This window comes from Colletotrichum acutatum, assembly GCF_030867785.1.
Source record: "Colletotrichum acutatum strain CBS 112980 chromosome Unknown BDZ83scaffold_42, whole genome shotgun sequence".
Lineage (NCBI taxonomy): Eukaryota > Fungi > Ascomycota > Sordariomycetes > Glomerellales > Glomerellaceae > Colletotrichum > Colletotrichum acutatum.
In genome coordinates this window covers 213,563-227,554 of record NW_026849036.1, presented here as the reverse complement: position 1 = coordinate 227,554, position 13,992 = coordinate 213,563, and the positions used below count along the sequence as shown (strand labels likewise).

Below are 13,992 nucleotides of genomic sequence, written 5' to 3'. Positions count from 1 at the left end.
TTGCTCCGGTGGGTAAACAAAACGTCCCTCCGAAAGGCCTCGGAATGCGGTGATGTCCAGGCGTTGGGTTCAAGGGATGATTTAGCCTCGTCGATCTGGGGTATGAGCCGCTCCATCGAAACTGTGGCTTGAAGTGGCTCATGTCTGAATATTCTAACGTATTATTTGCATCAATCTTAAAATCCCGTGACTTCAAGATCCTGCATATGCCTATTTCAGCTTGAGGATTTCCGAGAACAGTCAGATGTGACTCCCATCGTCCCCTCGTCGACATGCTTCAGCCCGTCGGAGATCGCGAGCGCCTGACTCCGCCAATCCTTGAGCATAGCATAGACGAAGCCTAACCTAATGGAATCATTTTCACATATGGAGTTTACAAAGATTGGGCCTCTTTGCTCTGGGGTTCGGATGACGGAGAGGACTTGGGTACTCATGGTTGTGCGGCCAAGGTCCGCCTGCGCCATGGACATCTCGATCTCATAGGATCCATGCTGCTAGCGTTATGCCGATCACTTAACACAAAGAATCGTCTGATAATATGTTCAAATGGGTAAGAGAGGGCTCCGCCGGAAGCTTTTTGATGGCTTGGCTTCGTCGGAGGTAAACATGCTAGTCGGTTGTTTCTCGTATATTGTATCCATCACATTTGGGCAACTGCCCTTCCCCTTGAAATGTGCGCTTGCAAAATGAAACAGATTTTGCATTGTGAGCTTCTAGAACGTCTCACGGGATGAAGATTCACTTTATTTCACCGTCGGTTCCCGGTGACGTACGTCATGCCATGCCCTCTCCGAGGGACCGGGTGGATTGCTGTGCCGTAAATATACGCAAACGGGCTGTAGTACTACTATGGCCCTGTCAATGTCGCGTGACCCTTCAGTGGCTAAATCTGTTTCTCTTGTTTAGAGAATGGATACTGATCTAGAAAATCTCCTCCACCATAAACCCTCTAGTCCCTGCCCAATTCCTAGCATCACCACATCTCGACACCTGTCTCCTTGGCAACTGCTCTCCTTGCTTACATCAACGGTCTAATCCTAGCATTTTTCATGCTTCTATCCTCATGGCTAAAGGCTTGCTTTCATTCTGAGTATCATGGGCTTTCATTTCCTACTACGACTGAAGGACCACCTGAACGCAAGCACTACTGGTAGACTCATGTAAAAGTGTTGACGATTAGGCCAGTGCTCTGAGATAAGTGAAGGAACCTTCAGACATTCGACATATATTATGAAGGAAAGTCGAAACCTTTCGGTGATTTTTGATGCTCTCGATGCTCAACTTGACGGATTGCAGAACGCTCTATGCCCAGGTTAAGGAGTCTTCCCAGGCGCTTGCCTGAGGCACCTAAAAGGTAAGAAGCCTAGAGCCTGCCAGTCCGCTCTTCTGCCCTATTTTTTTTCTTTGCGAGCCATTATTTCTTGTCATTCTCTCTGCATGATAACGCGAGCTACGGCAAAATGAATGCCAATGTTGACGCGATCCCGTTGTTTTATCTGGTGATCTTGTCGTGCTAACCCAGGGAACCCCGAAATGCTAGAATTTGAGCTTATTCACTCGAGGCAAGTTCGCTTGCTTCAAGAGTCGAGGGGTCACCTGGATTAATAGCCAAGTCTTTTCAAGAGCTGCTGGCTGTTCTTTTACAAAGCATACTTCCGATGTTCTCCGGAGTCTTCCGTGTTGACTCGGACGGAGGCTGTGCCATCTCAGCCAATCACATCTTGACACCGGCCGTTGCGGCCGGATCCACCCCGGGGCTCCCATCCGTCCCCTAGCGGAGGAGCCCAGGTAACAGCATCCAACATATCACAGCCACTCTCACCCAAGCCGGACTTTGCTCTTGGAAGACCATTTCGCTAATTTAATCCTTGGCGTCTCGTTTGACTATCGACCGATTGTGCTTCGTATTATACTTTTGCCAACTAAGGACCAAGACGGAGGAAAGAGGGCTGTACATATTCTCGATTTTGTGGTCTGCGAAGCAGAGGAGAAGGGGGTCCAAAAGATCATCGCCGCAATGTATTTAACAGTCACCCGCGACCTTCCGGAAGAACTCCTTCCTGCCCATCCAGCAACCACAGACCATCCTCCTCGTCAACGAATCAGCCAACCCGCCAGAGCTCCTCGCCATGCAGCTGTCACTTCTCTTCGCTGCGCTTTCTGCGCAGGCTGTCCTTGCCGCACCTCGAATAAAGAGGGACGCCCTCAAATCGTGTGTGGAGGAGGTTTTTGGAGGGAACGCGGCTCTGCGCATCGTGACACCGACTGATCCTACATACCACGATGCGAGAATCGGGGAGGCCATCCAGTGAGATCCGTATACTGCCTCCAAGTTCAGAACACAGTGCTTACCGTATGGTCAACAGGTTTACACAGATGCCAGTGTTGATTGCTTACGCGGAAAAGCCATATGAAGTTGCACCCTTGATACAATGCGCAAAGACCAGTGGCATCAAAGCAGTCCCCAGGACCGGCGGTCACCAGTGAGCATTCCAACATTTTCAAACTTACCCTCGGCGGTTTCAAAGTAACTCACTTTTCACAGCTTCCTCGGATACTCCGCCCTCCAAGACTCTCTCGTCATCGACATCACCCACATCGACTACGTCAACATCGCAGCAGACAAAAAGACCGCCACTGTCGGCGCCGGCATCCGCTTCGGCGCCCTCTACACGGCCCTCGGCCAGCAAGGCCTCGACTGGACGGGCGGCATCTGCCCCACAGTCGGCATCTCAGGCTTCCTTTCCGCGGGCGGCTTCAACATGCAGATGCGCCAAAACGGCCTCGGCGTCGACAACGTCGAGTCCGCAAAGGTAGTCACCTCGAACGGCTGCATCGTAACAGCCTCCCGCGACGAGAACGCCGACCTCTTCTTCGCCATCCGCGGCGGCGGCGGCGGATCCTACGGGGTTGTCATCGAGTGGACGCTGCGCATGTACGAGTTCCCGCGCTCCGCCATGGTGTACCTGCAGTGGAACGGCTCCGACACGCGGTTCGATATCGCAAAGACGTTCCACGAGTGGGCGCCCCGCGCGGACAGCGCTCTCAGCTCGCAGGTGAACTTGTACAAGAACCGGACCGACGTGATTGGGTGGTGCTACGGCTGCACCCTCGACAAGCTGCAAGGCATGGTGAACGCCTCGGGACTGCTGGCCATCGGGAAGCCGGCGGCGTACATCTCGGGTGGGTGTAACACCATCAACGCCCGCCTCTTCGGCTACGGCGTCAACGAGTGCGGCGCCGACGAGGCCGTCGCGCAAGTCGCGCCGTTTGTTGTCAACACGATACAGCAGCCGTTTGTCCAGCTGCCGGGGTATGCAAACTTCACTTACAACGAGACGACAAAGGCGCCCGAGCTACCTCCCGCACAGCCATGGGCGCGCTTCATTCGCCTGTCCAAGTCGTTCATGGTCCAAAAGAATAGGCTCCTCACAGAGGAGACGATGAGGAACGCCATCTCGCGGATCGACGAGCTCGACGACGCGGCGCAGGGGTGGATCGAGTGGCACGCGTGGAACATTTCGGTCGCGGGCGATGCGGCATTTGCGTGGCGCGAGCAGGCGTATTCGCACATGGAGTTCATTGTGTCTAGCTCCGCGGATGAGAGGGTCCATTCTGGCTATGTGAAGTGGTTCAAGAGCCTGGAGGATTACCTGCGTCCGCTTGTTGGGTGAGTTCTTCTTCGTTTTTGTTGTGTTTTAGGTCTGATGAGAATGAGTGACTGACGCGAGTGACAACAGAATGGCGAGTTACTCGGGCTACATGGACGACACGATTTCTACCCCTCCGCTTGATTCGTACTATGGCGGCAACGTCGCAAAGCTGTCTCAAATCAAGTCCAAGTACGATCCCCAGGGCTTCTTCGCGAATGTAAGAGTATCAACTGCCAGATAAGCTGAATGCATCGGCTAACGAAAAATACAGCCTCTTAGCATCAAAGCTCTGTACCCAAACCAGACCGTAACTGGAGACAGCTGTCTGTAGATAAGGTGAAGACAGATCAGGGTACAAGGTTACCGAAGAACCGTATGACTGTGACGTCAGAATATAGTGTGCTTGATGACAAGCTGTAAGTCAGTTCTAGAGCGAGAGATCTCCGTCGATGGAAATGTAATGTAGCTGAAATATCATCCCTTCACCCGCGCATGATTGAGTCAAGAAAATCCACCCGATTGGGTCCTAAACATCAGATGAGTTGAACAAGCTCTGTTGCCGAGGCCGTATCTCGCGCGGGGTCGACCGTGCAATGTCCGTCACTTTGAATTGGCTTTTTTGCTGCTTCTTCCTCTCACTCTCACATTCGTATTCTGATCCCAGATTGGCAGATGTGCCTGCAGAAACAGAAGCACCATGAACACCACACTGGACCGAGGAGCGCCAAGGCCTGATGAATTGAGCGATGCGGGATCTCTCTTAAGGTGAGTTTATAAGATGAACGATGATTTTATTTACTATCTAGTTGTGATTGAGCGAACTGTCGAGTTATTTCATGCGAAGTAATAACATCATCTCGTCTTGTCCGAAAGCGTCCGTGATAGAAGAGGATTTGAGGCGCCCTTGGACTTCATGCAGCATTTCTGTTTTTCTCATCCAAAGCCTGTTTTCTGGATTCATGGTTTTCAGCTTCTTTCGGCAGGTTCATTCGTTCTTCAATGAGTGCCCAGAGTCGAGAATCTCTGCATTGGGCAAACCGCTTCGGTCTCAATCACAAAACTCACATCTTCTCATATTCATATTTCCCACTGACCAGAGACCAAGGCAACCCCAGACCATAATCTGGCTCAAAACCTCAGACCAGTCCTTTGCAATCCACAAGTCCCTCCTAGTAGAGTCCTCAAAATACTTCCAACGCTGCCTCGACGGGCCCTTCGCCGAGTCCCACACAAACACAATCGACCTCAACGACACCGACGACAACGCAGACGCAGACGAAGACGGCGCCAAAGTCAACGTCACCATCAGCCCGCTAACACTAGGCACCTACGTGAAACTATGCTACTTCACCCGCCTCACAGCCCAGCGCGTCAAACGCTGCCGCCGCAACGCGGCGGACCACCCAGGCGAAGACGCCGTCTACTATGAGGTCTCCCCCTTCTCCCTGAAACCCTGCGACATGCACACCCCGCACGACCTGACAGAGCTCGTCGACATGTGGTCCCTCTGCGACCGCTTCCACGACGACCTGCTTCTGGGCAAGGTATCCACCGCCATCCGCGAGACGCTCGACGTCGGAGCCACGAAGCTCGGCGGCAGCTGCGGCGGCGGCGGAGGTGGGGATGCACAGCAGCAGCACGGCGCCGAGTGGTGGGTCTTCAACTTCGCCAACGGCTACGTCGCGCTGGCGAGCCTTCACCGGAGACGGGATGACGACGTCGAGGGGTTGATGGAGAGGTTGCGGGATCTTTTTGTCCAGAACTGTTCGCCGGCTTCGTGGGAGAGGCTTGCGAGCCAGTTGCCTAGCGAGTTTGTGGTTGCGGCGTCGATTGCGTTTCAGGCCAAGATGGCGACGTTGATGCCGCACGAGGCGGCAATCGCGAGGGTCAATGGGGCGAGTCTGTGTTATGAGTGTAAGACTAGGGTCCAGACGGCTTTGAAGAGATGAAGATAGATATACGTGTTTCTCTTACATTCGTTTCTAATGGTTGTTTCGGCTGCAAATGGAATGCCAAAGCGGTTAGTCTCAACTGCGACAGCAGAAGAGGAACTCCTTCAGGCCTGCCATGAGGGCTATTATTGAGTTGATGCGATATCCCTTACACAATGAAGACCATATCACGTCTGCCTTTTATGGTAAGCTACGATGTGTTTGTTTTTGTTTTCCAGCATTGGTGGTCTTAGATCCTTGTGGTTTCCTCTGTCCCTGCATCTTGGACAAAGCTAATAGACAGAATCGCTGGTTGTATGAATGATTCTCATGTTCTGAAAACTGATAGATAGGCCCAGACTGTGGCTATTCCACATCAAGGGCTGAAAATCGTTATGGCCACCTGCTTGGATGACGGTGAGTAGCCCTCGATATCTCTAAACTGACATGAAATGGAGCTTCACCTGGTCAACGTTCACGAGATCCCTCAATCACCGTGATATCCCGCAAAGAATTATGCTTGAAATGTAAGGCAGATATCATTGGGGCACGTAATACCTGAGCTGAAGTCTTTCCTCCCACCCAACCATCTTTTGTATGCGCCACAATGGTGTACATGGAGCCGACACCCCTCGAACCCCCTTCTATATGCACCTAACCTGCTTCACCAGCTTCACAAACACACTTCATCATCTCTTTTGAACTCTCTTACATCAACATCCATCCCATCCCATCCTCATTGCTTTCCCTGACTAACATCAGGATACACATCAAACCTCCTCTGCGAATTAATAGGAATATTCCTCCTCGCCTCCTCAATCTTCTCACCCTCCAACTCCCACGCAACAGTCCCCTCCCCTTCCTCCGCCTCAACAAGTACATTCGCCATCGGATCGATAATCAACGAGTGTCCCCAAGCGTGGTACGTCGCGCCCAGGTCCCGCGCGGGACTGCACATGGCCACGTAAATCTGGTTATCCACCGCCCTCCCCTGGCCCAGCAGCCGCCAGTGCATCGGCCCCGTCGTCAAGTTGAAAGCGCCCGGGTACACCAGTGCGAAGCAACCCCTGCGCGCGGCGATGGCCGCCAGCTCGGGGAACCGCACGTCGTAGCAGATCGCCACGGAAATACGTCCGTACTCGGGGAGGTCCACGACGGTGACCTGGTCGCCGGGGCTCAACACCTCGCTCTCCTTGAAGGTAATCTTGCCCGGGATATCGATATCAAAAAGATGCACCTTGCGATGCGTCGCCAACAGCTTTCCCTCGGGCGAAAAGATCAAACTTGTGTTATAAAATTTCCCCGTCTCAACATCCAATTCCGGGACGGAGCCACCAACGAGGTAGCTCCCGCTCTCGATCGCCATGGCCGCCAGCGCGTGGAAGCTGGGGCTCTGCTCCTTTGTCGGCGGGGACGGGAGCAGCGTCTCGGCGTATTTGGGGAAGTAGTCGCACCCGTAGGGCGAGTTGAAGCACTCGGGCAGGACGACGATTTTGGCGCCGGCGGCGCTGGCCTCGAGGACTTTGGCGCGGGCGTTGGCAAGGTTGGCGGCCTTGTCGGCGCCCGAGGCGAGTTGGATGCAGGCTAGCTTGACGGGCTTCTTGAGCACCGGGGACGGGAGGGACGACATCTTGCGGAAGGTGTTGCGAAAGGGGATGAGGCGGTGGGCGCGAGGGGTGGTGATGGATGTTGTTATAGTGCGTAGGGTGCGGAGGGCGAGGCGCATTGTATGTTGTAAAAGAGGAAGGTATTGAGTGCTTTCCGAAGCGGCGGGCGGAGGAGGGGGGTTGCGACTTGCGAGTGACGTTTGGTTCGGCGCGGTGGTTGTGGTGGGGGGAGGAACGATAACGGCGGGGTAGCTGCCGTGACGGGCTTCGCGGTCGGTGCTCATCCCTGAGGTTCGGCTAATGACGGCATTTCACACTGTGTTTGCCAGCGACTTTGGGGTCAGATCCATACAGTGCGAAATATCATTCACAGCCCCGAATTGTCCGATCCGTTATCGGGAAATTGAGTTGGTTCGGCCCGGCTCCGATCGGCCTTTACCTTGGGCTCCCCCGCGTCAAACCGCCGCGAATCACCATGGTTTTCTCCTTGGACATTCCTGACTCCTTGATCAAGAAGGATCCTTGCTCCTCATCATCCTCATATACATAAGGTACCCAGTATTATAACATCTCAAGTATTGAATACACGGCTAAAATCTTTCAAGTCCTCATTACCGGTCTTGAAATTTATAAGAACATTTGGGGTATGCCACCTTGAAGCACGACAGACCTCACCAAGTAGAACAATTTCAATTCTCCAGCCCCATCTCTCTATCCCCGAAACACAGGAAACACAGACACCATCGTCATGCCTACCATCCCCCGTGGTGATGAATACCCTCACACCTACACTCACCCGGGCCGAGGGGGTAAAGGAATGCTCCCACGTAGTAAGCTAGGGAGCAATCCAGAACAGACATTCCATAACCCAACAAAGATCCCAGATCTCAACGCTACGGGAACCGGGCTACAGCTTTGCCGTGGCATGCAAACTGAACCCACCTAACCCAGCAGCATCGGAACCTAACGAAAGACTCGTTGCGATTCCCGTGCCACAATATACATTCCAGATCACTTTACATGCCAGCAAAGGGGGAGAACCCGATCAATCGGTAACCTCATGACCACCGGTTGGTCGTCCGCCGCCGATTTTTCCTTTTTCTTTTTCCTTTTTTTTTTTTTTTTGCCTTACGCTAGGCGACGGGCTTAGATAGAATGTAAAGAAAGTAAATCAGAAACACCAACGACGTGTAACAGGCACGCACCCTTCCGTGGCTGCTCCAATCTCTCATCCACCCGTCTCTCCAGCTTTTTCGGCAACCTGCCTGGCGACGTTCGTCCGGTCATATCAGCTCTTCCTTCCCCGCGTGAAACATTTCCCTCGTAAGCTTATGTTTGGGGTACTACACATTCCGAAACCATGACAGTCCAGCCCACCAATTCTCCTGGCCGCAAGTATCAATGAGAGAACGACGTAGTATCAATGACCGTTGCAGTCTGGTCCCATCCAGTTCCTTGGGGTCGGATATGCCACTCCTACATGAAAGTTTAAAATTGAGGCTGATGTTTCTTCAATGCAAAAAGTGTTAGGCATTGGAGGCTCGACCGAAAATAAACTCCATCGAACAAGATCCCTTTAAATGTTTAGAGCATAAGCATTGGGTGGTCATCAGACGGAATTTTCAACATGTTTTATCTGATTTTTTCCTTTTCTCTTGTAAATGAGATAGATGCTTGCTCTGTAGCCCTTGGCGCTTCCGCCTCGCAGCATAAACCCACACACACATGTCTTTCCCTGACCCCCAATGTGAGCGGCAAAGCTTTGAAACACTTGATTAGGTATCAATCCATCGTTACGCGAATCCAATTCTCCTCGGCCTCTCTCTCCCTATGCTCCCGTTTCGTCTCATACGAGCCGCCCTTCGCAACTTGCTCCGCCTTCTTTCTTTTCTTCCCATAAGCCTCAACTTTGAAGCTTCAAGCTGGGACCACTCGTAGTGGTTTGTTTACTGTTCTTCTACTGGTCTCGACTGCGCGGCACCAACGACCGCGGTGTGATGATAACAATACGCAAAAAAATAGCCGAGTGATCCAGCCACCATCTTTTTTGCCAAACTCTCTGTTCAGACCAACGCCGGCATATGAACAATAGATGACGAGAAATTAGACACAAAGGAAGTGGAGTAATATACATCCATATCGGTGCCGGCGTCCGCAATGGACTCGTTGATGTATCATGACCGGGAGGCCCAGGCGTGTGATCGTACATATACGACAAAGAGGTGGCAATCATCTTGGATGACTAGCGCCGCCGGGCGGGGCCGTGATGAGCTTAGAGAAGCCGGAAAGACCGCGGGTATCGATTAGAGTTGGCATGTTTCATGCATGCCGTGGGGTGGGGGTTGAAGATGATCTGGGGCCACCTGGTGGCCCAATATTGCTGGCTCTGCCTTATAGTATCAGCTGCTTGAGGTTGCGCTGTATAATCATGTCCTGGACCGAGCCCATGGTGATCTTGAGCAAGTTCGTATCGGTGGCATTTGTGAAATGACCGTAGATCTCCTTCTCGGTGTTTCGGTTGAGGGCGCGGAACTTGTCCAGGAAGTACTTGCTGGCAGACTTCCAGTCTTCGGCGGGGCCGTGGTAATCCGTGAAACCGTGCGATGTGATTGGGTTGTTGGGGAGCTTTTCCTTGAAGAGATCCATCTTGTTCAGAAACAGGATAAGGGCGGACTTTGTGAACCAGTGCGAGTTGGCAATCGACTCCCAGAGCATGAGCGCTTCGTTCATTTGGTTCTGTTGGGTTCGTCAGCTTAACAGAAAACGAGAAAAACAGACTCGGTCACACATACGCCGTCCTTATCCTCAACCAAACATTGATCGTATCCGCTAATGGCGACAAGGAAGAGCAAGCAATTAACATTTTCGAAGCAGTGTATCCACTTCTTCCGTTCTGAACGTTGGCCACCGACGTCGAACATACGGTATGTCAGCTGACCCAGGTCGAAAACCGTTTCGGTGATTCCCGTGGTTCGCAGTCTTGATCGCAACAAATCTTGGTCTGTGGGTTCGTAGCTCGCATCCCAAATCCGGTCCAAATCGTCACAGAAGCTATCTCGGTCAGCCATAGGCTCTGCAGAGGCAGGTGGTGCGCCACTATGCTTACTATGCCAGGTTGTCGTGGAGGGCGAACTCATTGCCTTTTGCTATGGCCTGCTTGACACCACTGTCGACCCAGAGTTCTTTGACAGGTTGCAGGTAGTCGCGCGGGAGAGGGTCTTGGGCGTTGATCTCGTGTTCCACCAAGATATGCGCCATGTGCTTCTGTAAGAGACACCATGTGTTAGCCGGGCCATTCTATTGATTGCACGCCTGAAAAGTGACAGAATGTCTCGAGGTTGTCGCACGCGATTGGCGTCGACAGGAGCTTTTTCGGGGGTCGCTTGCCTCATTTTCGGGGTTGCTGAATTCGATTCCCATTTCGGTCATGGCATCTTGGATCAAACGGAATGATTGGACAATGTTGTTGAATACGACCGGCTTCCATTCGAGCTTTTCGTTCTTGCTGAAACCTTGTGCGTAGATCAACTTCATCTGCTTCAGGACAGTGGATTTTCCAGATTCTCCAGCACCTATTCAAGTGAGAACAAAGTCAGCGCAAGAACAGATAGATGCATTGCGCTAGTTAGCGATCGCGTCAACATACCCAGCAACAACAGCTTAACTTCTTTCGATAGGCGCTTCTCATCTTGTCGGATCATGCGGTCGAGGTCGCGCGAACGAGCACCACCGCCGTCATCTTTGGTTCGAGCCCCGAAGCACATATTGGCGTAGGAACGTTTATCGCCGAATAAATTGGATGGACGAGGAGCCGGTGCGGTGACGCTGAACAAGTGTTGGGGGAAAAAAGAAAAGAAAGTAACGCGTTCAGTCGGTAAGAAAAAGCGTGGGCAGAAACCGAGAAACAATCAACGAGGCGGACCGGTGGAGATGGTAACGGTCTAAGACGAAAGCGAGGTGGAAGAAGAAATGCGAGCAGCTAGTTCCGGGGAGGAGGGTTCTTGGGGGATTCGCGTCGAGGTCCAGGTGGGATTGGAACGGTCTCGCAATGGTCCGAGGGCGTTGAAGGTCGGCAAGATCAGATGATGAGATGAAGAGGAGAGCGATGGGAGGTTGACCGGGCCGGGATGGAAGAAAAAGAGTCGATTCGGATCTCAATCTCAGCGTGACGCAGGTGAAGCGCAAGGCGCAAGGCGGGGAGGAAGGGGGGAAGGAGAGATTGGAAAGTCGAGTCGAGTCGAGACAACAGGGCGATGGAGCGATGGCGAAGACGGATGGCGTGGGTAGAAGAATCGAGATGCAATGCCTGCCCGTAGGTGCGAGGTAGGGTGCGGTGCGGTGCGGTGCTCTGCGGCGTGCCTGTCTCTGGCTGTGCACCTTTTGGAGGTCCAGGTTTGAGGAATGGGACGGGCTGGAGTGGGTGGAGGAAGCTTTTGTCGGTTTTGTTCTTGTTCCCGCTGGCAAGTTAGAGAAAAACAAAAACCGCTAAAACTCTTGGGGGCGTTCGTAGCGGACGCCCGGTTGGCTGCGGGTTGTTAATGTTAATCCTCCTGCTCAGGTGTTTTTGCTGCCCAGCGAGGCTAATGGCGGGTCAGGGGAGAGAACTAACGGGCTAGCGCAGGAATTGGAGAAAGGAACGAGGGCGACGATGATGTGAGAAGCAGACAGGAAGCTGAGGCCAGACGAGACGAGACGTGACACACAGAGGCTGGCTGTTATGTTGGTGATTTGATGGGGGTAGCTAAGTGCTGGGAAAAGGATTGGAGAGGACGGCGGACGCACACGGAACGGGAAAGGAAGATTGGAAGGAAAAGAAGGCGGAGAGGTGGAAGAGAGTGAGAGAGGAAGTCAAAGTAGAGGAAGCAGACGGGACGTTCAGCAGAAGAAGAAGAACAAGTCAAGCTGCTGTATCCGTATGGGATACTCCGTACTTGGTACCAAAACGCACGCACAAAGAGTAAACTATGAAGCACCACCCTTTTCATTACTGCTCCTGCTCAGTCACCTCACCACTCACCAGGCTCACCTCACCTCATCCATCTGGAAGGCTCCGTGCTCTGTGCTCCATGCTCCTCACCTCATGGTATCCGTAAGATACGGAGTACATTATGTGCTTATTACCTGATTCAATTTCATTAGCTGTCAACACTTGGTACCCTCCGTGCCTCCCTCGTCCTTGCCTCCGTCGATGGTTTCCGTTGACAAGGTACCATCGTGCCCCGTTCCATCACTTGCCGTAGCCAAGGTATGTACGGATACAGTAGGTATGAACCGAGGACGGCTAGATAGGCAAAGTACCTTAAGGTGGTAAGGCATGGTAAAGGTACCTCGCTTCGTACATTGGTTAGACGGGAAAGAGAGTCACGCAAGTGCTAGTCCCGGGTATGGGTAGGTATGCTTGTCCTTTTGCTTGACTCCTGGCAATGACATGAGCAAGCAAACAGAACAGGGTTGATGTGACTTTGCTGTGTCTTTGGAAGCATGGATTATCTAGTCTAGATGGAATGATCATTCTCTGTACCCGTGTTCCTCCTCCGTACACAGTAGACTCTGAAATGCTGCGCACCAAAGGTAAATAGCCGCACAACAAACGCTCACCACCACGATGTCGATCACGACCCTGACTCTAGGAACTGCCAGTCCGACCACCTTCGATGCTACCTCGCTGTATCCGTATGACCCAATCCATTCTAACCAACAAACCTTTGCTCGAACTAGAGCTGCAGCATAGCTTATCCGTTGGAAAGACAAAAAAAAAGAAAAAGAAATCCAACATGAACAGGAGAGCGGGAGGAACATGCGGAACTTTTGGGCCGGGGTGGTAGCAGTACCTGCCTCAACTTGCATGTCCCGAGTACGTACCTTGCTCTAGACTCTCACCTAAGGCAAGAGCAGGACGGCATGCAAGTGGGGCTGTACCCTGACGTACCTGGCTTGTATCTTCAGTCTGATTCGTCCTATCATCCCGGCCCGCTCTTGCCGCAGGATTGCATCTCGCGAGACTTGGCAGTTACTTGTGCCGGGGTACTCTCAAGTCTGTCCGCGCCTCCCTTGCACTTGCATTAGAAAGCAAGCCACCTCCAGTTCCCCGTCGTACCGTCCACTATCCAGTCGTCTTAGTACACAGGCACGAAGGCACGTCAATCCTAGTCTCCTCTGTGCAAAGCTACGAATGCCGCCTTCAGGCTTCATCACCTCTGATACCACTGAGACCTCGTTCTCTTTGGTCAGATATTCGTTCCGCCATCATCTCAGACATTTCATCCGTCGCTCAACCAATCCACTGGTTCGTTGAAACCACTCTTTCCTCTCGAAGCTGGGCAGTTCTTCGGGACCCAGCCGAGCGAACCACCTTACGAATGCCCTCTCTCTGACCCTCATGGAGGATCAACTTCGCCGCATATCCCGGTGCTTCGCACGCGACCCTCACAACCCTCTCGACACCCACCCATGTCGTGCTCCTCAAGGCACCGCGAATGCATCTACGCAGTACATATCGAGTACCTACCTCTCAGCAACCACAACCTAAGCTTTCTGGCTGAGCTCCCTAGGTGCTAGCAGCCACTCGAATAATGTCCAGCTGCCGGTCTGGACTGGACGTGCTTTCGAAGAAAACCTTTGTCATGGTTCGACGCACACCCTTTCGCATGCACAATGTTAGGCCCGAGTGTCCCAGAAATGCAGGTTGCGAGCTGCAAACTGCCACGCCTCATGACTTCATGCACAAGGAGATAGCCAACGGTCGCAGCAAACAAGCTGAAAGCCAATAAACTCTTGCAGAGACAGGATACAATAGCACAT

At 52.6% G+C, this 13,992-nt stretch overlaps 5 protein-coding genes across 5 annotated transcripts; 2 read left to right on the top strand and 3 right to left on the bottom strand.

The window, feature by feature from the left end:
* Positions 1–1,828: 1,828 nt before the first annotated feature.
* Positions 1,829–4,101, top strand: BDZ83DRAFT_698621 (uncharacterized protein). Its single transcript, XM_060511397.1, has 5 exons — positions 1,829–2,308; positions 2,367–2,483; positions 2,546–3,670; positions 3,741–3,870; positions 3,925–4,101. Exons 1-5 carry the CDS (start codon positions 2,130–2,132, stop codon positions 3,982–3,984), a joined length of 1,611 nt encoding a protein of 536 aa, XP_060365444.1. The 5' UTR covers positions 1,829–2,129; the 3' UTR covers positions 3,985–4,101.
* Positions 4,102–4,150: 49 nt separating this feature from the next.
* On the top strand, positions 4,151–5,769 carry BDZ83DRAFT_620046 (uncharacterized protein). The gene is made up of 2 exons (XM_060508175.1): positions 4,151–4,418; positions 4,759–5,769. The coding sequence occupies exons 1-2, from the start codon at positions 4,351–4,353 to the stop codon at positions 5,600–5,602; spliced, it is 912 nt and encodes a 303-aa protein (XP_060365443.1). The 5' UTR covers positions 4,151–4,350; the 3' UTR covers positions 5,603–5,769.
* A 551-nt stretch (positions 5,770–6,320) lies between these two features.
* On the bottom strand, positions 6,321–7,310 carry BDZ83DRAFT_576699 (carbon-nitrogen hydrolase; the record flags this gene model as incomplete). Its single annotated transcript, XM_060504940.1, has 1 exon — positions 6,321–7,310. The coding sequence occupies one exon, from the start codon at positions 7,308–7,310 to the stop codon at positions 6,321–6,323; it is 990 nt and encodes a 329-aa protein (XP_060365442.1).
* A 1,809-nt stretch (positions 7,311–9,119) lies between these two features.
* BDZ83DRAFT_777235 (guanine nucleotide-binding protein alpha-2 subunit) lies at positions 9,120–10,955 on the bottom strand (the record flags this gene model as incomplete). The annotated part of the gene is given in 5 exon segments (XM_060515476.1): positions 9,120–9,927; positions 9,984–10,287; positions 10,298–10,455; positions 10,516–10,763; positions 10,838–10,955. 5 exon segments carry the CDS (start codon positions 10,953–10,955, stop codon positions 9,583–9,585), a joined length of 1,173 nt encoding a protein of 390 aa, XP_060365441.1. The 3' UTR covers positions 9,120–9,582.
* Positions 10,956–12,624: 1,669 nt separating this feature from the next.
* BDZ83DRAFT_620034 (uncharacterized protein) lies at positions 12,625–13,027 on the bottom strand. Its single transcript, XM_060508174.1, has one exon. It carries the CDS (start codon positions 12,988–12,990, stop codon positions 12,700–12,702), a length of 291 nt encoding a protein of 96 aa, XP_060365440.1. The 5' UTR covers positions 12,991–13,027; the 3' UTR covers positions 12,625–12,699.
* Between the last annotated feature and the right edge of the window lie 965 nt (positions 13,028–13,992).